The following is a 24,478-nucleotide window of genomic DNA, read 5'->3' as shown; positions in this document are numbered from 1 at the left end:
CAAATTATGTTCAGGATGGAGGAGAATGGGACTATTAATTAAATGTTTATTGTCCCTGCTAGGCTCCAGAACTGGGCCTATGGAAATCAGATCAGGTAAAGAGGAATAGAAAATGGAACTTTATTTACATGCTGGAGTGAGGCCAAGATGGCAAGATGGAACAGTTAGTGGATTTTTATTTATTTATTTATTTTTAAAATTCTCTACAAGTTTACCCATACTGCTTGTGGCTCCACTTTCCCAAGGTGAATCCATTTTTTGGAGGCCCCCCCCCATCAGTTTAGAATTGTTAGAAATGGGGTGAGGGTAGTCGCAAAACGAGCAGCTTGCTAGCTTCCGTCTCATCACACGGTCCCTGGCCATCCCTGCGTGTCTCAACTTGCCCCTGTGGGGCAGGATGCCTCTCTAAGCTGGTACCATCTACTCTTCTCCCTGTCTGGGCTATGTGGATGATCTTCCTGCTGCTTCCTAGGAAGGCTGATCTGGTCCCAGCTTCAGAATTGATCACCCTACACAATAACCACTTTATGTAACATGCTATCTAGAATGCTGCTTGCCAGGTATAGGCTCCTAAGGTAGTCACAACTGATGTGCACATGAGTTACCCTTGACAATATGTAGTTCTGAGGCATCATCAGGTCGAGGGTGTGGCTCGAGGGCCTCCCTCCCTCCCCTTCCCTCCCTTCCTTTACTTTAGCTTTGGTTGTTTGTTTTATTTGCATATGGTCTGGGATGTGACCCAGGCTGACCTGGAACTGACAACCTTCCTGCCTTGGCCTCCTGAGGGTTGGGATTACAGGCCCACTACCACGCCTAACTGACAATCTGCCCTTTGAACAGGCTCCCAAGGCCTAGGCTTGCTAGTTGCTTTGACAATCAAGATGGACTGTGGTAAATTTTATACTTTGACCGTGTTTTCTCCTCAAGTTTGGAACATAGGTGGTGAGGCGTCATGCAGTGAGTGACCTTGCTTCATGGAGACTGCCCTTCAGATCTTTCTCAGCTAGGTGTGCTGGAGCAGGGCTTACAATCCCAGCACACAGGATACCCCTCAGCAGAGACAACTGAGATGCATATCTCCTTAGTGTCTGGATGTGTCACTTTAACAGTCTCAGCTGCTCACACCTGCTCTGTGTCCCACATAGTCACTCCTGAGTCTCTGTGTCCTGACTCATTTTCCTAGTAGGATAAAAGCTTCCTGGAAGCTCATTTCTCCTCCAGGAAATGTGACCCCCCCACCCCCACTCCGGTGTGCGTTCTGCCGGCCTTACACTAGGCCTGTTGGAGCAGCTTCCTGCTTGGTTTGGGTGGTTCTGTTAGGGTCCGGAACATGCTAAAGAAAAGAACCCCAGACTCAAATAGTATGCAAACAACATTTATTTTGCAGGATCTAACATGTTGGGGGTCACCATTCAGACAAGCTGGCAGACCCAAACTCTGCCCCCCCCTCCCCCCCCCAGTGAGCTGATAGGCTCTTTTTTAAAAGGCTTTTAGGAGCTTTTTTTTTTTTTTTTGGTTTTTCAAGACAGGGTTTCTCTGTGGAGCCTTGGCTGCCCTAGACTCACTTTGTAGACCAGGCTGGCTTCAAACTCACAGCAATCTGCCGGCCTCTGCCTCCCAAGTGCTGGCATCACCACACCCTTCTCCAGCTGTCCTTTCTGTTACACAATATATAGTCTCTTAGACAGAACCTCCAGCCCGGAGATCCTAGAAATAAGACCTTGATTGAGACCACTCTCCTTTAAAAGCCTTCATTAGCATGGGATTTATAACCCAATCTAACCCAAAGAGATTGTTTTTAAAAACCTTCATTTCTGTGACTACCCTGAGAGGCTCAGTCAGTAACTGGGGGTTATGTTTCTTTTACGCTCCTAGAGATAAGAATGCTGCAGGCTCACAGACCACACTGCCTGTCCCCTTCCAGGAAGCCACCCGTGCATTCCTGATTCTCAGCTCCAGGTCACTTTTTCGGAGAGGAAGTCCTCATTCCTTTGTTTCACGGTATCTTCCTTCTCCCAGCCCTCGTATGACTCACCCCTTAAGTTACTCACTCTTGGTTCATGCGTTCAACAGCTTATTATTTCATCAAACAGTTTTACTTTTCTTTTTCCGAGATACTGTTTCTCTGTGTAACAGCCCTGGCTCTCCGGGACTCTCTTTGTAGACCAGGCTGGCCTCAAACTCACAGAGATCTGCCTGCCTCTGCCTCCCTGAGTGCTGGGATTAAAGGCTGTGTATGTGTTGGGGAGGGTAATAGCAGTGTAGGCTAAGGCACATGCATGGAGGTCAAAGGGCAATTTGCAGATGTCCAGTCTCTCCGGCCACCACGCAGGTTCTGGCCACCAAACTCAGGTCATGAAGCTTGGTGATCAGTGCCCTTATCTGCTGAGCTATCTTACTGACCCTCACCAAGCTTTTATTTATTTATTGAAACAGACTCTCATTTTGTAGCCTTTACTGGTCTGCAGCTCATGAGGATCCACCCATCTGCCTTCCAAAGGCTAGGATTAAAGGTGTGGGCCAATATGCCCAGCTCAGTTTCTGTTTTTGGGTTTTTTTTTGTTGTTGTTGTTTTTGTTTTTTCTGAGACAAGGTTTCTCTGTGTAGCCTTGGCTGTCCTGGACTCACTTTGTAGACCAGGCTGGCCTTGAGCTCACAGAGATCTGCCTGCATCTGCCTCCCGAGTGCTGGGATTATAGGCTTGCACTGTCACAGCCTGAGCCCAGCTCAGTTTTTAAAGACCAAAATAACAAGTCTGTTTTTGAAGCCTGGAACCATTCCCTGATAACTTTATTGACCAAGCTTTACCCTACCTGCCGGTTCCTCTTCCTCCTTTTTTTTTTTTTAATTTTATAATCAGAGTAACGAGGGGTCTCTAATGTCCTTTAGTCCCTCACGGGAAAGGTTCCTCTAGAGTACAGACTTACTAAGCTGCCCAGAAACAAAGGAATGGAAGATGAGAATTTCACCTTTTTTTCAGAGCCAATAGTTTTCTTTTTAGATGATTTATTTATTTATTTTTATGTGCACTGGTGTTTTGCCCCCATGTGTGTCTGTGTGAGGGTCTCAGATTCTGTAGAACTGGAGTTACAGATGGTTGTGAGCTGCCATGTGGGTGCTGGGAACTGAACCAGGGTCTTGTGAGAGAGCTGCCAGTGCTTCTGACACTGAGCCGTCTCTCCAGCCCCACTGGTTTTATTTATAAGCTGGCCAAAGCTACTCTTATTGTAACTTGTTAGGCCCTGTTGGGTGGATATCTCTGGGAGGCTTGCTTTTTTTTTTTTTTTAAGGAAAGAGGAGTGAATCTGGGGGAAAGGGGAGGTGGGGGAGGGGCCAGGAGGAGTGGAGGGAAGGGAAACTGCAGTCAGGATGTAATGTATATGAGTGGGGGAAAAAAACAGCTGGCCAGTAAAGGCCACTTATTGATTAGTACAAGCTTGAAATTTCAGCACTCGGGAGGTCAGAGACAGACTGTGAGTTCCAGGCCAACCTAGTCTACACAAGACGTGTCTCAAACAAACCAAAAACGACCAATGACAAGTGGCATTGTGTGTCATCTCAGAACAGGAAGCTAATGACAGAACTGGCTGGAAAGCAGCTGATAAACTCAGAAAAGCTTCCAGGAATGAGCCTGAGAGAAGTAATAGCTTTAGAAAAACACAGCATTCTGACACGAAAGCAACAGGCTAAGTATTGACCTTGGTACAGAATGTAATTATTACATAGATTAACCAAAGGGTGTTGCCAGTGATGGTGACCACAGCACATCAGTGAAACGCCAGACTTGTCCAGGGCTCCCAGTATCATCCCGGAGTGAGACCTAACAGACCCATCAGAAGTGACTGCCTTTCTCACAGCTTTTAGACATCACAGGTAAAGTCCTCCTTTGCGATTTCACAAGACCCTCTGGTTAAAACCAGGTAGTTCAACTGGCCAGGGTTGCTACAAAGTCTTACAATTTCATTAGCCAACAAGTCAGCTAACCATAACTTTGACATTAATAGATTTAAAGATGCACTATATTGTTTTTTCTTTTCTTTTCCTTTTTTTGTAGTTTTTCAGGACAGGGTTTCTCTGTGTTATCTTGGCTGTCCTGAACTTGCCTTGTAGACCAGGCTGGCATCGAATTCACAGCAACCCGCCTGTCTCTGACCTCCCAAGTGCTGGGATACAGGTGGGGGAGGGGAAGGGGAGGAGGGGATGGCGGAAAGGGGGGAGGGAGAGAGGGGGGAGGGGGCACCACACTTGGCTACATATATTGTTTTCCACAGCTTTAGTGAAACTGTTTCAAGTCATGAGGACATTTTACCAAAAGCTTCCAAGGTTTTCAGTCTTCCACACTAGGGTAAAAAAGATAGTGTCAAAGGTGTGCTAGTGTACTGGTTTTCAGGTGCTCTGAGGGATATTCAATTCAGACAGACTTCAGTTCATAAGCAAAGGTCTTAATTCCCCCCCCCCCCCATGCTCTACATAGACCCGCCTGCCTCTGCCTCCTGAGTACTGGGACTAAAGGGGGCCTTATATTTTAAACAGCTTTTCCTGATAAGCATTCAACCCATCAGATGGAGGTGCTGAGGAAAGCCACACCCCTATGGGCTGCCAGCAGCCAGGTGAAGGAAAGCGCTCTCCTTTAGAGCTGGTGGAGGTTAAGACAATATTGGCCTCCAGGGTGGCTCCAATCACTCCCGCCAGAATGCAAAGAGATAGGCTGTGAACAGAGAGCTCTGAATTCTTGCAAAACAAAACCCCTCCCCCGCCCCCCAAAAAAAACCCTCAGGTATTTGTTTTTTGTCAGTTTCTTAGAACAAGTTCATAAACAGCCCCCTCAACCAATCGCAGGTTGGTTGGTTCCTAGAAACCTGTGTTGGAGAATTTATAGTAAGCACGAATTGAGAACAGTGTAAAGCCACAAAAGTTCTATTTGGTGTGCCTACCTGGGGACCAGCTGCGAGAACTGTCATTTCTGCCTAGTCACCAAGTACTCTGAAGAAAATGGGGTTGCCTGTAAAAGAACAACGAATTGACCAGATTGAGTTCTACACATTTGAAGATGAATTTATGTTACAATTGTCACATTAGGTAGTTACTGAGCTAATCTTCATTTTTATTTTTATTTTTTCATGTTAACATTGGAATCCTGCTGAGGCCATGCGCCGAGTCAGAGAAGGCCTAAGCAGTGTGTACCATCTGCCCATGCTCTTGCCTAATATATTTCTGTAACACGTATAATAAAGTACATTTTCAATGTAATAAGTAATAGTCCTATACTTTTGAGAAAATGAGAAAAGAGGTTGCTGTGTTACTGTCCTCATATTGGCATGGCTAGGCTTTTTGAATATTTGCTTTCAGTTATATATTTTTCCCTATGTTGTAGCTAAAAACCCAGACATCAGGCATCCTGAGCAAGTGATCTACCACTGAGCCCATCCTCGGTCAAGGCATACTTTTAATTTGTTATAGTTCTATGAGTTGCTTTTTTCTGTTTACTTTGTATTAAAAGTATGGCCCAGTCTGATAAGTGCTTAGGGTTTTTTTTGTTTTTCTTTTGTTTTGTTTTGTTTTTTTCCCTCCTTCCTTTGAGGCAGGAACTGGGGACACCGTGGAACTACCACCCCAGGTGATGTGCTGTCTTCCTTAGGGTTTCTACTTCTGCTGTGATAAAACACTATGACCACAAAGCAAGTTGAGGAGAAAAGGGTTTATTCAGCTTACACTTCTGTATCGCTACACATCATCTAAGGAAATCAGGACAGGAATTCAAACAGGACTTGCTCAAATGGTTTTCTTACAGACCCCAGAATCACCAAGCCAGGGATGGCACCACCCACAATGGGCAGGGACCTCCCCCACTGATTCCTAATTAGGAAAATGGCTGGTGGCACTCAGAGGAAGGACAGCAGGCTACCAAGGAGAGACTTGATACCCTATGAGCATATACAGGGGGAGGTAATCCCCCTCAGTCACAGTCATAGGGGAGGGGAGTAAGGGGAAAATGGGAGGAAGGGAAGAATGGAAGGATACAAGGGATGGAAGAACAATTGAGATGTAATATGAATAAATTAATAAAATATATTTTAAAAAAAGAACATGCCTTGTTCCACCCATTGCCTGCAACTAGAAAAGGTCATCTTGAGTGAGGTAACCCAGACCCAGAAAGACATGCATGGTATATACTCACTTATAAGTGAATGTTAGCCAACATAGATGTCCTCTGAGAGACTCCACCCGGTGGGAGGTTGGGACAGTTGCTAAGACTCCCTGCTGGACTCTGGGTGGTGTGCTGACAGTGGTATGGAAGAATAGTGGGGAGGGTTGGAAGGACCCAGAGGGTTCAGGATCTCCATAAGGAGACCATCAAGGCAAGGGGGGTCTGGACCCAGGGTAGGGGCTGCACAAACTGTTCCACCAACTAAGGACAACACATGCAGTAAACCTAGACCTCCAGTTCAGACATAAGCAATGGACAGCTCATTCTCCAAGGTTGTGGGGGGAGTGGGGACTGCCTCTGACAAGAACTCTGGTGCCTCAGATTTGATCAATTCCCCTTGATGGGGAGGCCATTTGGGCACACAGAGGAAAAGGAAACAGGCTATCTGGATGAGACCTGATAGTCTGTGGTCTGGGAACATCAACTAAACCCCATCTCTAGCCTTGGTCTCCATCTTCAGACTGTTTTCAATACTTACAAAAATGAAATAGATTGGGCACACATGGCTTATGGGGCAACTCCCGAGGTGCTAGGGTGTTTCCAGGAGCCTAAGGTAGATTCAAGTGCCTCTGGATCAGACAAGCCTTCAATCCTTGACGCACATCTGTATCATACTGACCAAGTCCCTTGGCCAGCCAGTTTCAGTTCTCTATAAGATGGAGTTAGTAACAGCAGGTCCATCTGGGGTTGTTGTGGGCATTAAATGGACCAATGAAGATGAGGGATCCAGGCACAGCCTAAAGAGCCCCTCCATCAGGAATCCGTATGAGCAGATCTCTTCATGCATGAGACAAGGTTTCAAAAGGAAATAGCTTAAGTTTGTCAGAGACACTTTAACTAAGTCAAAAGACAAAAACCTTTTGTTGGTGTTATAGTCTAATTGATTTGTGTTGCCAGTTATTTGCAAAAAGTAAATGGTGGGAAATTGTTAAGGTACTTTGAGCCTCTGAAAGATCCCGTCTCCATTAAAGGGTGGTCTCCACTTAGCTCCCGGCAGGTAAGGCAAATATAAAGTCTCCTGGACTCCTTGCATCCTGGAGGCTCTTAAGCTCTCTCCATCTATAGTTTTTGATGTCTTTAAATAACTCTTCATTGGATTTCATCCATTTTTATCTAAATGTAATAGCTGGGAGTATAAGTCCTTGACATTAATTTAAAGATAATTTATTAAACGAAAATACAACTTATTTTTGTTTCAGTGAATATTCATATGATGATTAAGGAAAGATGTTTTTCTATGTTTGCAAATATGCCACTTTTCATCATCTGTAAAGTATGATTCCATTCCTATATCATATGCATTGGCTGGTCGCTGTTATGAGTCTGCAGGAGCTCGTGTGTCAAAAGCATATTGACCTTTTCTGTTATGTTCAAATGATTGTGGGTAGGCTACTTGGCTTGTTTTGTTTTAAAATGTAATCAAGTACATTTTATTGTTCACTTTGTATATATTACAACATTCTAAGCCATGAAAATAGCTCCATCAGACTTCCTGTGCTTTCATTTTATTTTATTTCATTTTATTTTGAGACAGGGTTTCTCTGTGTATCCTTGGCTGTCCTAGACTCCCTTTGTAGACCAGGCTGGCCTCAAACTCACAGCGATCTGTCTGCCTCTGCCTCCCAAGTACTGGGATTAAAGGCGGCCACCACCACACCCAGCCCTCATGTACTTTTTTTTCCTAATATATACATACATATATTAAACATTTTTCTTTTTTACAAATCAATCTGTCTGTAATTTTCAAAATGTTTATCTCAACATTGATTTGTACTCTTATCACTATCAAACACTTTATTCTTTTGTAAAACTTATTTGGAGGATATTTTGCCTCATTAATCTATTTTACTGCCAATGTCACATAATTTCTATAACTTTATAATACATCTTAATAAATTGATCAGAATGGTCCTCCTAATTACCATTCCTGCTCAGAGATGAGTTTCGCTTTTTTACTTATTTTTTCTTCCAGAATTCTGTTAAAGTTTCCTTCCCCAGATGCTCAGTGGATCCACTCCAGTGGATTACAGACCAGGGAGGGCTACCTTGTCTCAAAACCCAGACCAAACTAAACCAAACCAAACAAGAGCATCAAAAACAAAAAACAAAAACAAAAACAAAAAAACCAAACCAAACCAAAACCCCAACAAAAAAAACCTTTCTGTTTCTGTAGATCACATATGTCTGGGTTAGAATCAGTCATGGAGCTTCAGATATTTTGTTCTTCTTATAAAAAACAAGTCTATCTGGGTGGTGGTGGCCCATGCCTTTAATCCTAGCACTTGGGAGGTAAAGGCAGCAGATTCCTGTGAGTTTGAGGCCAGTCTGGTCTACAAGGTGAGTACAGGACAGGCAAGGGTACACAGAGAAACCCTGTCTCCCCATCCCCCTCAAATCCACTGTTTAGTGGTGGTGGCACATACCTTTAATCCCAGTGTTTGGGAGGCAGACACAGGCGGATTTCTGTGAGTTTGAGGCCAGCCTGGTCTACTTGGCCAGAATAGCCAAGGCTGTTACACAAAGAAACCCTGTCTCAAAAAAACAAAAAACCAAACAAATAAACAAAAATTGAAAGATAGAATATATAAATTCTTTTTTTGATGTTGTTTTGTTTTGTTTTTCAAGACAGGGTTTCTGTGTGTAGCCCTGGCTGGCTGTCCTGGACTCTCACTCTGCAGATCAAGCTGACCTGGAACTCACAGAGATCCCCCTGCCTCTACCTCCCCAGTGCTGGGATTAAAGGTGTGTACCACTATGCCTGGCTAAATTCTTTTGTTTATAGCTTTTGCTATATACTTTTAAGTGCCATTATTCCTTTATTGCTTAACTACACTATTAATGATTAGGAAACTAATTTTTGTTTACTTTAAATTGTTTTGAGTGTGTGTACGTGTGCATGTCAGTGCACTGTGTTGTGCACTACTGTGTAGTGTAAGCCAGCTGCCCAGAACGATTCTTTGTCTCCCATTGCCACCACTGGAGTGCTGGGATTTTAGACACATGCTACTGTGCCTGGCTTTACATGGCTCAGGATTGAAGACAGGTGCCCAGGCTTGTGTGACAATCATTCTATTGAACACTAAGCCATCTTCCCAACCCACAGTTTGCTAAGTAAAGGCTCTGTTTTACTCGATATTCATAGTGCCGTATGTACTTTGAAATTTTTATGAGTTTTTTTGTTGTCATTGTTGTTGTTGTTTTGGTTTTTCGAGACAGGGTTTCTCTGTGTAATAGCCCTAGCTATTCTGGAACTCTCTTTGTAGACCAGGCTAGCCTTGAACTTATAGAGATCCACCTGCCTCTGCCTCCCAAGCGTTGGGATTAAAGGCATGCGCCACAATGTCTGGTTAGTTTTATTTTTAAAAGAATTTCATACGTGGGTTGCCTCTTTATCACCCTGTCCCTTCCTCTTCTCCATCCAACTCCTCTTGTGTCCCCTCCCTTCGAAATTCTTTAATTATTGCTTTGCTGTATGTACTTTGGATAGAAAAACTGTACAGCAGAAAAAAAAAATCTTAACCATTAAAAATTCTCTGTGCCATGTGCTCTAAGAATTACTCCTCCCTTCCAAGTACTAATCAGTCCCAACCCTGCTTAGCTTCTGAGATCAGACTTGGCTGTCCTAGACTCGCTTTGTAGACCAGGACTGCCTTGAACTCACAGAGATCCATCTGCTTCTGCCTCACCAGTGCTGGGATTAAAGGTGTGTGCCACCACCACCCAGTTTAGACTTTCATTCTTATCTTTTCCATTTGAACAGGAAAAATTTCTATCATAATTCATAATGTTTAATCTTGATTGGACTTGCCCATAGTTTCTTATTGCTTCCTATGCATTATTTACTATTATCTTCTGTAATTGTTAAGAAAAAGAAACAACAGGTTTTCAATTCTGCTGGTGCCTGCATGGGACTGTTGTCCAGTGCTGTAAAGTGCATTGCTGTCTAGTGGCTGAGCACTAACCTTCTGTCCCCCCCCTTCCTTGGGCACCGCAGCCATTAGTTACAGCCTCCTTTTCAGAACTACATTGAACCATTGCTCTCCAGTCACAGCATCTGTTCTTAATTCATTTTGATGTCACTGTACTTGATCCACTTACTAGTCTGTCTTCACCTTCGGTGCTGAGCACTCATTTTTTAAAATGAAATTTCCCATTCTTGAATTGTTTTACTGTTCCCCTATCTCTACTCCCCCAGAATTATAGACAGCACTTCACTCAAATTTTTTGCAGAACCAGCTCCTCGTTGCTATTTTCCGATACCTGGAAGATTTTAAAAGTTTATTTAGCTGCTTTCACAAATAAGCTAAATAACTGGTGTAAAAAAATGCAGAAACAAACTGGCTTCCAATATAATTACGTGAAAGGTTACCTCAAATCTTTGAATAACAAAGGTTTTGATCTTTAAAGAAGGCTGAGGACAAGCTGGGCATCCATTCCTGGGGACAAGGTGAGTGGGACAGCTGAGGCAGGAGGATTAAGAATTTGAGGCCAGGAACGTGCAGGGCTGCATACCTGTAATCTCAGCACTCAGGGAGGCTGAGGCAGACAGATTTTTAGTAAATTCAAGGCCAGCCTGGTTTAGAAAATGAGTCCAGGACAGCCAAGACTACACATAGTTCTGTCCGCAAAAACCAGAAAGAAAGAAAGAAAGAAAGAAAGAAAGAAAGAAAGAAAGAAGGAGAGAAAGAAGGAGAGAAAGGAAGGAAAGATGAGAGCTTGAGGCCAGTTTGTGATATAAAGTGACTTTAAGCCAACCTAAGCCTGTCTTAGAGAACCAAGGAATGGGTTGTAGCTCATTGACAGAAGCACTTCCCTGGTGTCTTTTATTGTATTTATTTATTTATTTTAGTTTTTTGAGACAGGAGGCAGGAACTGATGCAGAGGCCATGCAGGGATCCTGCTTACTGGCTTGCTTCCCATGGCTTGCTCAGCCTGCTTTCTTATAGAGCTCAGGACCACCAGCCCAGGCATGGTACCACCCACCTTGGGCTGGGTCCTCCCACATTGATCACTAATTGAGAAAATGCCTTACAGCTGGATCTCACGGAGGCATTTCCTCAACTGAGGCTCCTTCCTCTCTGGTGACTCTAGCTAGTGTCAACTTGACACAGAAACCCAGACAGCCGACCTGGTACACACAAGGACCTGAATTCTTTTTTACCTCAGCACTGAAAACATTAGCCAAAAAAAAAAAACACATTCCAGGAGGTATGCAGCAGCATGGCCCCCTCCCCCATCCACTTGCAGGCATTTCTTTGTTCTCCAATTTTACATTTTTACCTCCTATGAAAGGCATTCATCTCCACTCCTTCATTTTGCTGTGAAGAAGAGCCTTACAATGTTAGCAGTCTTTTAAAAAAGATTTATTTCCAGGCAGGATATGATGGTGTATGCCTTTAATTGCAGCACTCAGGAGGCAGAGACAGGTGGATCTCTTGAGTTTGAGCCTAGTCTGGTCTACATAGTAAGTTCCAGGACAGTCAGGGCTTCTATGTAGAGAGATCATGTCTCAAAAAACAAACAAAAAAACAAAAAAAAGCAAACAAATGCAAGGTTTATTTATCTTTTAATTACGTGTGTGTGTGTGTGTGTGTGTGTGTGTGTGTGTGTGTGTGTGTGTGTGTATACATATGAGTTCAGGTGCCCTTTGAGATCAGGTGTTGGATGCCCTGGAGTTGAAGTTCAGGCAGTTGTGAGCAGCTTGACATGAGGGTAGGAACCGAACTCCCATCCTCTGGAAAAGCAGCAAGTGCTTCTAACTGCTGAGCTCTTTCTCTCTAGCCCCACCAAGACTGCTTTTATGCACAACTGGTTTTTTTTTCCTTCCTGTTATAAATTTCATTATTTTCTTCTAGCTTATGTTTCATCTTTTTTTTTTTTAGGAGAAACCTTTATTTTACTCATAAATTCAAGACACACTCAAATAAAACATTCAGTATATATGATGCAGTACTCTGTGTGTGACCCTTGTTAGTGGTAGTGTTGTAGGAAAGTGATGTTTGCTTCCCTGAGGGGCAAACATCTATTCACATTGTACACTGAAACACACAACCTGCCTACCTAGGTTCCTTTTTTTTTTTCTTTTAACATATTTATTTCCTTAGGAACGACTCAAATATTTTTCCATGTAAGCTTCTGATATGTACAGAAATCTCACTTACTGTATTTTTTCATTTGTCACAATCTATTCTTATTTTTTTTAACCTGTTCTTGTCTGATTAAAAACAATTCTCTCTTGCTACATTATTCTAATCACATTCCTAAGAGGCCTCAGATTATCAAAAGGTTATAATAAGACCAATTATTTGGGAAATGGCCCAAGGCTAAAGTTTCAATGATAAGGTCTCTCTTTAACTAGAATCCTTTTAGTGATGTGTTTTCATACGTCAACCCAAAATCTAACTAACACATTTACCAAAGCAGAAAATGGCAGTCTGATTCATTATTAATTAGCATAGACAATGTAAGGAAGAGTAGATCTTAGGTAGACTTTGTACGGCCATGAAACAAATTGCATCACAGTTTCCAATTGGTCATCATCAAGGAAGGACCAGGCCACTGCTGAACAATTAACCATGCACACACATTCCTGATCATGGAGATCATTCAGCCAGTAAAAGAACCTGCTGCCAGGCTTAACAACCTAAATTCAATCCCTGGTATCCAAATGGTGGACGGACGGAGAGAACCAACTTCCACAGATTGTCCTCTGGCCTCCACGTATGCCATGGCATTGCCCCCAACCCATAAATAAGCAAACGTAAAAACAATTTTAAAATGAAGCGACATATTCCAAATTGCTTAGCGAACCCCTCCCGTTTCTACCTCCACAGTCCAGTTCTCATATTTGACTGATCTCAAACTCAGTGCAGATATTTCTCTTGCTATAGTGTTATCTCTAGTCTGGGCAAGTCATACGACTGAGCCGGAGCACAGGAAGCAGGCACAGCCTTTTTGTGCTGGGATGTGTTTACTGCTCCTGTGTAGGAACTGTCAAGGAATCCCCATCCTGGTGGGAACAGGCGAAGAACCTCAACCCCGGGCTTCCCTCTCCATTCACAGAAATTATCCCTTCACGGGTAAATTCAGATGATGTTTACAAGTGGAGAAAAGATCAGAGGGGCAGATGCTGGGGAAGCTAACGTAATAGCGTACTATAGTGTACTGGTGGACTTCATCCAGAAGACCTCACACAAGTGAGTTTTCTGTGTGGCAGAAATGCAATTTTGAGGGCTGGAGAGCTGGCTCAGTGGTTAAGAGTCCTGGATGTTCTTCCAGAGGTCCTGAGTTCAATTCCCAGCAATGACACGGTGGCTCACAACCATCTGTAATGGAATCTGATTCCCTCTTCTGGTGTGCATGAAAACAGAACTGCAGTCCTGGCCAGCAGCGGCTTCTTTCTACAGGCACAGGAAATCCCCAAGGCAGGTGAAGGACCGCAGGAACACCCTGGAGAGCAGAGTAGAACTGTAGAAGCAGATGCCTCATCTGTCCAATATGGAGAAATGCTTATTTCTTATATTTTTATTGCTGATACATAAAATTATTTTTCGGATGATTCCAAAGCTTTTAAAAAAGTAATTCAATGGAAGAGTGTTCATATACTGCAACTCATTTGGTATCTTTCCAGAAGCTCCCAAAATTGGAATCTTAAAATATGCTTACTAGGATGAAAAGCCAGCTTAAAAACAGTTTGTCAAATAAGTCTGGTTTTTTTCCTTTATTCAATGAATGATTTTAAAAATTAGCTTCATTGTTTTTTAATTTACCATCTGTTAACTCAATAAATACGAGTTCTTAAAGTTAACCTAATTGTCTTGGAATTTGCTGTTTTTGAAGTTGATTAAAGTTATTTAAAATAATTTTATTGTATATTCAGACTGAAACAAAGCATGTCTGCACGTGGATGGATCTTGGCTAATAATTTGCAAATAAATGTGCCCATTTGTAAAATGAACCACTTATGTTTATGGCTCCTAAGATGTATCAGTCAATATGTGAATATGCAGTAACAGTACAGCCTTGAAAATCTACCACGACCAAGCACAAAACTTCCCCACATTGCCTCCAATCTGCTGAGGAGGAAACACAGAGGGACCATCAACTGGAAATGCCATTTTTAATTCTACTTTCTCATGGACAAAAGGCGCTATATCCCTTCTTAAATATCATTCTGCCTCTGGTCAGTGTATTAGACCCAGGATGGATGCTGGACCCAACTGTGCCAATCGGGAGTCTTCTGTGAGACACGCGAAAAGGCAGGAAAATGAACTTTTCTCTCAGTAACTCAACTCTAATATGCAACATGCCTACCAAGCACCCTTACCAATTGAGCCATTTCATCTGCCCCAAGCTTCTACATTTATTTCTAGAATCTACACGAAAGGAATTTTGAGTGTGGTACAAGGTAGGGATGGAGCCACGGCCCCTCCTCCCAGACGCCCGCCCTGTCATTCTGCCATTTGTTGAGAACCTTTTGTTCACTGTTGCTTTTGTGAAAGTAAAGGAGTGGGAGGTTCATGTGGGTAAACTCTTTGAACTAATCAATTCTAAGAAGAAGACTATTATTTTATTTATTTATATTTATTTTTGCCTTTTTGAGACAGGGTTTCTCTTTGTAGCCTTGGCTGTCCTGGACTCACTTTGTAGACCAGGCTGGCCTTGAATTTACACAGATCCGCCTGCCTCTGTGTCCTGAGTGCTGGGATTAAAAGCATGCACCACCACGCCTAGCTATGAGCTTAAGAAAACCAGAGTAGCTTAACTAACAACAACAACAACAACAAAAGGGGGCTTAAAATTCATCACCAGAATTGACTTTTCCCACAAACTCAGAGGAAACACACCCATCAGATGTGTCTGACAACAGGGCACTGGTTTGTTCCAGACTGCTGCCTGCTTACCTGGTCACTGTCTGCTACAGGGTCTTCCTTAGGCTCTAAACACAAGAGGGCATCCTGGATGGAGCAGAGCTTGCATGTAACAGACTATGCCAGGCAACCATTATTAAAGTAAGCAGGGTACAGTGGTACATGCCTTCAATCCCAGTACTTGGGAGGCTGAGCAGGAGGATCCCTATCAGTTCAAGGCTACTCTGGTCTCTATAGTGAACTCTAGACCTGTCTGTATCATAACTAGAGCTTTGGTTGCCTTTTCTGTTAGCTAAACCAGGTGATTTTTCCAGCTTCTATTATTATTATTATTATTGTTTTTTTTATATTTGTGCTTTTTAGACAGGGCTTTCTTGTGGGTCTTACTCTAGAACCCTAGGCTTCTGTCTCCTAGGTCTGGGATTACACGTGAGTGCTACTCTTCCTAGCTATGTGTGAGAGGATCCCAAAGTGAAAATGAGTCTCAAAGGCCGTTCGTTGGCTGGCACAGAGCACAGATCACCTGGGCCTTTGTTATCTTCACAGCACACGATGGTGGCTTGAAAAGGAATGTTCCCCATAGGCTCATGTGTTTGAATGCTTGGCCATTAGGAAGTGACATAGACTAGGAGGTGTGGCCTTGTTGGAGGAAGTGTGACATGGAGGGTTGCCAGGCCCATTGTCTCTGTCTTCCTGCTGCCTGCAGATGAAGATGCCCAAGTCTCAGCATCTCCACCACAGTGTCGGCCTGTGTGCCACCATGTTTCCCACTATGAGGATAGTGGACTAAACCACGGAAACTGTAAGTAAGCTCCAATTAGATGCTTTCCTTGATAAGAGTTGCTGTGGTCATGGTGTCTCTTCACAGTAATTGAACATTGACTAAGACACGCACATAGAAGAAGATGTTGTAAAAACCTCATGTAAACTCGGGAGGCAGAGACAGGCAGGTGGATCGCTGTGAGTTCGAGGCCAGCCTGGTCTATAAAGTCTTCTAAAATATTTACATAAAAAATATCGAAGAAATGGAGGCTGCACTTATCGTCAGACACACCGTCGACTCATTCTGGTAGCCCCTACACACACACACACACACACACACACACACACACACACACACACACACCTTGTACTATATTCAGTTTACTTTGCATTCCTTGTTCTGTCCTTGAATTCCATTCCCATTAGAATAATAATGACAAACACAGAACTAGTGACAAAGGAACAGCTGTTGTCTTTAAACTCAAACTCCACGGTCTTTCCAGCAATTCCTACAGATGAAGTATGCAATCCCTATCACCCTGAGGAAACTGAGGCAGAAAACAGCTTTCCTCAAGGCCACAGAGGAAGTAACAGCTTTAGGCTGTTTTGCCTGTGTGTGCTTATTTTGCTTAAAATGTAATTTGGTTATGTGGCCCTTCACGTTTGTGACCCATTTACTTTAGCTAAAGCCATCTGTGTGCATATTGGACTGGCTCCATCCACTCAAGCCTGGTGGGGCCGTGGTGGGCCCACACAATGGAAGGTGGTGTTACCCCTCATTCTGAGCCTATCAGTAGAAAACAGTCCAGAAGTGAGAGGAAAAGATCTCTGAGTTCCCTCCTCATTGCCTGTGGAGGAGTCAATTTTTATTTATTCATTTATCTTTACAATAAAAATTTTAAAAGATTTACTTATTTATCTTCTGTATATGAGTGCTCTGTTTTCATGCACACCAGAAGAGGGAATCAAATTCCACTACAGATGGGTTGTGATCCACCATATGGTTGCTGGGAATTGAACTCAGGACCTCTGGAAGACCATGCAGTGCTCTTAACTGCTGAACCATCTCTCCAGCCTCTACAATAAAAATTTTATTACATTTATTTATGCATGTAATATGTGTGTATGAGTGCATTATGAGTCATGGTACATGTGTGTAGGTCTCCTAACATATAGGCCCCAGGCATCCAATTTAAGACTCTAAGGCTTGATGGCTAGGCTAACACTTTATCTGTTAAGATATCTTGCCAGCCCCTGAGTCAATTAAAAAATAAATCCTCAGAAGTCTAGGGCATATGACTATGGAGAACTCTAATGTGAAATATAATCTGCCATGATTACTAGAGAGTCTAGCCTTACTAGAAATGCACATACATAAACTACACAAAGTATGTCTACAGGCCAACATCAGTGTACTTTAACATGTAGATAAGCCAGCGATATTTATTATTTCAATTTCTCATATAAACATGGGATTTAGTTGTACTTTAGAAACTGGAAAATCTGATGTTTTTCTTGGACAGAATGCATTCTTCAGACCACTGTTGTCCTTTTTTGGATAGTTACTCTTGTTTTGTTTTGTTTTGTTTTGTTTTTCAAGACGGGGTTTCTCTGTGTAGCCTTTGATGCCCTGGGCTCACTTTGTAGTCCAGGCTAGCCTCGAACTCACATGGATCTGCTTTCCTCTGTTTCCAGAGTGCTGGGATTAAAGGTGAGCGCCACCACCTTTATGGCTTTTTGTTTGTTTGTTTGTTTGTTTGTTTTTTGGTTTGTTTTCTTTTTCAAGATAGGATTTCTCTATTACAGCCCTGGCTGTCCTTGACTTGCTTTGTAGACAGGCTGGCCTTGAACTCAGAGATCCACCTACTTCTGCCTCCCTAGTGCTGGGATTAAAGGCGTGAACTGCCACACCCAGCTTGATGGTTACTCTTAACTGTCAACTTAACTGGATTTGTTTGTTTTTGTTTATCAAGACAGTTTTTCTGTGTAGCCTTGGCTGTCCTGGACTGGCTTTGTAGACAAGGCTAGCCTGGAACTACAGTGATCCGCCTGCCTCTGCCGCCCAAGTGCTGAGATTACAGACCTGTGCCACCAGGCCTTCCTTTAGCTTAACTAGATTTATTTATTTACCTATTTATTTAGGTTTTTTTGAGACAGGGTTTCTCTGTGTAGCCTTGGCTATCCTTGACTTGCCTTGTAGACCAGGCCGGCCTCAAACTCACAGTGATCCACCTACCTCTGCCTCCCAAGTGCTGAGATTAAAGGCATGCACCACCATACCCAGGTTTTAACTAGATTTATAATCACCATGGATACTTACTCAGTGTCTGTAAGGCTGGTTCCAGAGAGTTTTAACTGAAAAGCGAAGCTCTATACTGAATATGGTCAGGAGCATCCTGTGGTTTACAGTCCTGGACTGAAACTGAATAAAAAGTGAACTGAGCCCAGCACCTCTGCCTCTCTCTCTGTCTCTGTCTCTGCTTCCTCGGAGCAGATGCCTCACCCTCCTGCTGCCAGGCCTTCCCCTTCCCCATTGTGACCCCAAAGAAATCCTTAAGTTGCTTCTGTGAGATGTTCTGCCACAGCAATGAGAAAAAGTAACTAATACACCATCACTGTTTATGATCTTAGTTGGGTCAGTTTTGTTCATTTACATTTATGCTTCACCGGGTGAGAATTAGAACGTTTGCCATCCTAGGAATAAGCGATGAGCAAACTCCAAAGAAGATCTGTAAACCCCTTCATAATGTGGACCAGACTGGGCTCCGTCTTGACGAATATCCCCTCAAGTTCTACCTTCATTGAATTCCTCACAGTTCTCCAAACAAGGACTAGTGCCCGCTCTGATCGCTCTGCTTCAGTATTCTTCCTTTCTATCTATCTAAAGGAATCCCACTTCGCCTCAAGACTTAGCTCAAGTGTCAGTTCCTCTATGGAACTTTTAAAAATGCCCCTAGTTGGAATGTTTGTTAGGTGTTCCCATAGGCTCTAGTACTTCTATTAGCATTGAAATGGCTTTTTCCTGACCAATAGGAGAATATATTCTTCTTCTTCTTCTTCTTCTTCTTCTTCTTCTTCTTCTTCTTCTTCTTCTTCTTCTTCTTCTTCTTCTTCTTCTTTTTGTTTTTTTGAGACAGGGTTTCTCTGTGTCGCCTTGGCTGTCCTGGACTTGCTTTGTAGACCAGGCTGGCCTTGAACTCACAGTGATCCACCTGCCTCTGCCTGCCTCCTGAGTGCTGGGAGTAAAGGCATGTGTCACCAAGCCTGGCTTGAAGACAACTCTTAATCATGTCTTTATTCCCAGTCCCTAGCCGAGTTCCTGATTTCTACTAGGTATTTAATGAATGTTTATTGAATGAACAAAATGTTGCACAAATGGTGAATGAACAAATATTTTTTCATTACAAGGGTATGTAAAACATTTGATCCTTACAGTGTGAGAGGTGACTGCTCAAGGTCAATGTTCAGATTTTGGTAATGATCACATTTTCAGATGTTGCTTACAGTTCTATTTTATCATACTTTGCCAGGAAAATAAGTCTTGAGAAAGAAAGAAAAAAGAAAGAAAAAAAGAAAAAAGAAAGAAAATGTAGTATTAGTCGATGTAAAAGACTGATATAAAATTGATGGGGTTGACTTAACTTTGGTGGAGGTGGGTGCTGTGCCTCATTGAAAGAATCACATTATGTCTCCCTACAAGTTTGTCCCCTTCTGGCTCAACCAGAATGGAAGATATGGGCCACAGAGCAAGATAGGACAGTTGAGCTGGTAGATGGAGAGCAAGGCTTGCCACCGATACAGGAGTCTTCAGATCTGTGTCCTGAACACCACAGCTCCCTACTTTTGGGCACAAGGTAGTGGGCACTACCTTAGGATGCTTCTGCAGAGCCATGTGAGTCCTGGCTGAGTACTGCAGAGCCTAAATCATGCTCACAAGTGCCAGCATGCCACCTTCCTGAGTAACCTTTTTTTTTTTTTCCTGGTACATGAAACTTTCAAGTTGGTGACTGTTCCATTAGCTCAAGGCCTGGAGTGAAAAGAAACAGACCAAGAAAGCACTTGAGGCTGATCCTAGGATACTAGAAATCTGAATTGTTACTCAAACCAAAAGCCCATCCTCAAAAATCTGCTTTGTTTTGTTACAAATACCAGACTTTAAGTAATGGCGGTGAGTTTCAAGGACACCAAATCTGTACAGCTTGAGGAAAAAAAAATGCCAAGCACACAAAGATGGAATGAATGACTTCTTTTATTATTTATTCATTCTTACACTAAAAATTGTGGCTCTACTCTGTGATAAGCTCTGAACCCCAAAATCCCTGCCAGTATGCATGGGGGGGCAATCCACTTAAGACATCTGATTAAATGATCTCTAAAGGTTTGACTGAAAATTAAGCGCAGATCCTCAGTCTGTATTTTCTTTTCCTTAAAAACAAATGTTAGCTGGGTGGTGGTAGCACATGTCTGTAATTCCAGCATTTCGGAGGCAGAGGCAGGTGGATCACTATGAGTTCTGAGTCCAGCCTGGTCTACAAAGTGAGTCCAGGACAGCCAAGGCTACACAGAGAAAGCCTGTCTCTGAAAAACAAAAAAACAAAACAAAGTAAAACGTAAAGTTATATTTGTTTATTGCATGGGTTGGTGTGCCTGGTTCTTGTGCAAAGGTCAGAGAGTAACTTTGACGAGTCTGTGGGACCTGGGGACCAAACTGGGGTTGGCAGTTTTGGTGGCAAACACCTCTTACCCACCACATTGGCTCACAGGCCCAGTGTCCTCTGCCCTAGAGACCAGGCATGCTCAGGGTTGTATGGCAGTCAGAAAGGGGAAGAAGTCTCTCTCCTTGATGCAAAGCCCTCACTGACCCAGTTATCTTTTCATATTTTCATGATATTTTCCTACTAAGTGTAGTAGGCAATACTGTACTCTTTTCTGAAATAATCAGTGTGGCTATTGATATTAACTATTATTATCTATCATTTGGTATGTTTCAGATTTACTGGTCTTTCAACTACTTATGCAGCATTTAGATTTGTTAGACAAACTTAATATGAGCCAGGCGGTGGTGGCGCACGCCTTTAATCCTAGCACTTGGGAGGCAGAGGCAGGAGGATCGCTGTGAGTTCAAGGCCAGCCTGGTCTACAAAGTGAGTCCAGGACAGCCAAGTCTACACAGAGAAAACCTGTCTCAAAAACAAAAAACAAAACAAAACAAAAAAAACTTAATATGGTCCAGAGAGAAGGTTCAGTGCTTTAGATATTGTCTGTCCTTTTAAAAGACTCAGGTTCACAGCCACTTGTAACAGTACCCTCTTCTGAATTCCACTGGCACCAGACATGTCGATGATGGACAGATATACATTCAGGCAAAAGACCCACACACATAAAATAAGATGATTAAAATATCTTTAGCTGTTAATTATACCACTTCATGCTGGCTCCTATGACAAAAATCTAATGATTTATAAAAAGATGTGTGGTGTGTGTGTGTTTCTGTGTGAGTGTATGCCACCTCACTGTACGTGTGTTTGTGGCGGGGGGGGGGGTGGGGGGTGGGGGGGGGGGTGCGGCGGGAGGGATGCCTGTACCCTGAGAGAGCCTAGATGCTGCCTCTACATGACTGTTAGGGAAGGGAAGAGAAAGAAATTCGAAAAGGTTGGGGCAAAAATGTCCTCCTGTTTTAAGTTAGGAAAGATATTACCCTAAATTATGGGGCTTAGCGGATAATCTGAACTACGAGGTAAATATATAAGGTTATAAAAGAGAAAAAAAAAGTTGATGCATTTTGCTGAATGTCTGCTAAGCTTCACGGGGGGAGGGGGAGAGAGGGGGCTAACGTGTACAGCCTCCATTCCCACCCAGCGGTCCTTCTAAGGGGGGACACTGGTACTAGCCAGGCAACTGAGCTTCTTGGAAAATCAAGGCAAGAGGATTTGATGTCACCCAGGACTTGTGTGTGTGTGTTGCGGGGGGAGGGGGGGGGAGACTGAGGGAAACCCATGTTTTACTTTGTTTTGCCCATTGTAATCACACAGAACTGTCTGCTTTGCTTTCCAGGGGGCTTTTCGTCTTAAGGGGGGGGGGGGAATTGTAGTTCCCCAAATGAATGTCAGTTCATCATTGTTTACATCCTTATGTCTTTGGAATGGTCTCTTGAATAAAAAGATGAGCAACTGAAAAAAAGACGAGAATTCCAGGGAATTCAAGACAAGGGAGGGGCCTCTCGGTGAGCAGCAGGCACTTTGCCATTCTGCTTCATTTAGAACGACCTCAGACCAAAAACCAAACAAACAAAAAACAAAAGAAAACAAACAAACAAAAACCCAACCAACCAAACAACCATAGAACCTGTTTGCCACCAAAGCTCAAATCGCTAGTCACCCTGTGTTGTGCTTGATTCATAGACAAAAGTAGAAGATGAGGACCTGACTGAGCTTTTAGGAAAAACTGAATTCTCAGCCCACAGTCACTTTCCAGGAACTTCCCTGCAAACAGCTCTGAGCTGTAGGAATGGAACTCCTAGCAATCTCGGTCCTGCCACCCTAAGTGTCTTCGCTCCACATACAATTATTTATGGGGACTTAATGAGAGAGCAAGCCTTATGTGAAAGAACTCAAGAAAGTGCAGCTGCTAAAAACAGACCGAGGCAGTTCTACAGTCCTTATTTTTTACAACTGAGCTTCTGCAATTCCTGCCACGAACCTAACAGCTCCACTCCTTGCCAAACACACAAAGAGGAAAGTAAAAACTGTTTTCGTTCTGCAACCCCCTTAACTTTGAGTAAACAGTAGTAATTTTCTGTCTTCACGTTCAATGCAAATTTCCCAGAGGCGACACAACAGGAAACAAAAGACCTGTTAGCTGATAGTTTCCTTAGAGATGGGGGCGGGGGGGGGAGGGGGAGGGTGGGAAGAGTGGCCGAGGAGTGAGCTAAAGTTGATAGAGTCCAATTTCTCCCTAGCTTGGGGGTCCCGAACCTCCAGGTAGTTTGATCTTTCAGAGCTCTTTGGAGCGTCTCCACTTTGAAAGATCCCTGGGCCCTGCCTCCCCTCCTATGAAATTCGCATTTCTTGACCTCTTTGCCCCAGCTTTTGGGTGGGCCAGGGTGGCAGAGGTGACTTGGACATCAGCTTAAGCATCTTCTCCTGGTGGGGTGCATCGACTTACAGCTGCCGACAGGAAAGGGATACTGATACAAATGGCTGGGGCAGAGAAGGAGGTCTTCAAGAGCCCCCCTCGTCTTCCTTGTCCACTCAATAGGGGTGCCCAGCAGAAGAGGATGGGAAAGAGGAGAGAGCTCATTAGCTTGAAGAGAAGGATGCTCCCCTCCAGGAAAGAGCTTCTCCATCAAACATCAAAGAGAGGGGAAAAACTTGGCCCGCATGCCCCTACTGGGGAGCGACACACCCCACACAGGCTGACTTGGGGAGGGGGGGTGTTCGGGGCCTCTCACCTGACTTCCTCCTCCGCTGGCACACACACCAGTGCCCCGCGCTCCGCACCCCCAAAGCCCAGGAAAACAACGACAAGAGGAAGCGGCGGGCGGCGAGGGTACGCGGCGGGGGCGGTGCAGGTGAGGGCCGGGGCGGTGGGGCTCCGGGGCGCGCCCACACTTACCCTGGCGGCCGCGGGGCCGCTCTCTCGCAGCGACCCGCACCCGGGCGGCGCGCAGGGATGTGGCGGCCGTGGTGGCTCGGGCTCGGCTCGGCTCGGGCTAGGGCTCCACTGCGCGCTCTCGGAGCCACCGGCCGCCCAGGATCCCGCCGCCAGGGGGAGAAGCGGCCACAGACGCGGGGGAGGCAGGCCCGGGCCCGGTCGCTCCCGCTGCGGGGTCCGCAAGCCCCCTACGCGGGCGAGCGGCGAGTGCGCGGTGCGCCTGGAACACGCGGCCTCCGGGCGGCAGTCGGGGGGGGGGGGCGGCTCTCGTGGGGGCGCCCCGATCGCCCGCGCTGCGCTCCACGCTGCTGGCTCTGAGCGGCTCCCGCGCCCCCTCCCGCGCCCCGCCCCGCCCCCGCCCCTTCCCTTCCCCCTCGGCCCCGCGCGCTCCCCGCTCGCAGCTCGCCGCGCTCTGCCCCCTTTAAACGCCCACTTCGGATGGGGAGAGGAGACAACTTGAAGTCAAGTTGCCATTAACTTCCGTGGCGGCCGCAGTTCGGCGGCGGGGAGGTGGCAGCAGCTGCAGCCGCCGCCCGGGAAGTCCGCCGCCCGGCGCGCCCGCGCGGGGAGCCGACCCGGCCTCGGCCCGCACCGCTGGCCCGCTCTGCCCCGGTTCCACGCCTGAGTGAGTCCCGCTCCTTTGCTCCCTGCCAGTGCTGCTCACGCTCTGGGTCTCTTGCTCGGTTCGCCTCCGTTTTCTGCGGATGCGGAACCGATCCAAAGTTCTCAGTGGCCCCGGCTGGGGCGACTCTGCGCCCCTCGCGTGCCGGGGTCTTGCCTGCCCTTCTCTCTCTCGCGCGCGCAGGCACTCGGGAGGATTGGGCTGGTGAAGTGAGGGACATGGCCGGGATGCGGACTTAGTTGGGGTCCTTGCTTCTCCGGCACACCTGCCCAGCAGACCATGGTTAGACACTTTCGTCTAGGTCGTGGGCATGGCCCTGTTAGAGAAGTAATACGGGGTAGGGGGAAGCCCTCAGCGGGCGAG

The 24,478-nt window shown here is 44.8% G+C and overlaps 2 protein-coding genes across 3 annotated transcripts in view; one reads left to right on the top strand and one right to left on the bottom strand.

Moving 5' to 3' along the window:
• Positions 1–1,534: 1,534 nt before the first annotated feature.
• On the bottom strand, positions 1,535–24,335 carry LOC311580732 (uncharacterized protein; the record flags this gene model as incomplete). Its single annotated transcript, XM_084752406.1, has 5 exons — positions 1,535–4,340; positions 4,935–5,002; positions 18,161–18,256; positions 23,455–23,912; positions 23,972–24,335. 3 exons carry the CDS (start codon positions 24,333–24,335, stop codon positions 18,161–18,163), a joined length of 918 nt encoding a protein of 305 aa, XP_084608532.1. The 3' UTR covers positions 1,535–4,340; positions 4,935–5,002.
• The window catches only part of SATB1 (SATB homeobox 1), a 94,928-nt gene continuing 93,839 nt past the window's right edge, over positions 23,390–24,478 (top strand). Inside the window, exon 1 of one of the 2 annotated variants that reach the window (XM_084753322.1) lies at positions 23,390–23,410. The gene's annotated coding sequence lies outside the window, so the exon portion shown is untranslated. Of the gene's footprint in view, positions 23,411–23,925; positions 24,119–24,478 lie in introns of those variants that run through there. The other variant, XM_084753320.1, reaches the window with a different exon arrangement.

This window comes from Acomys minous (assembly GCF_964271855.1).
Source record: "Acomys minous genome assembly, chromosome: 13".
Taxonomy (NCBI): Eukaryota; Metazoa; Chordata; class Mammalia; order Rodentia; family Muridae; genus Acomys; species Acomys minous.
The sequence above is the reverse complement of the archived record's forward strand: the minus strand, read 5'-3'. Positions and strand labels throughout refer to the sequence as shown.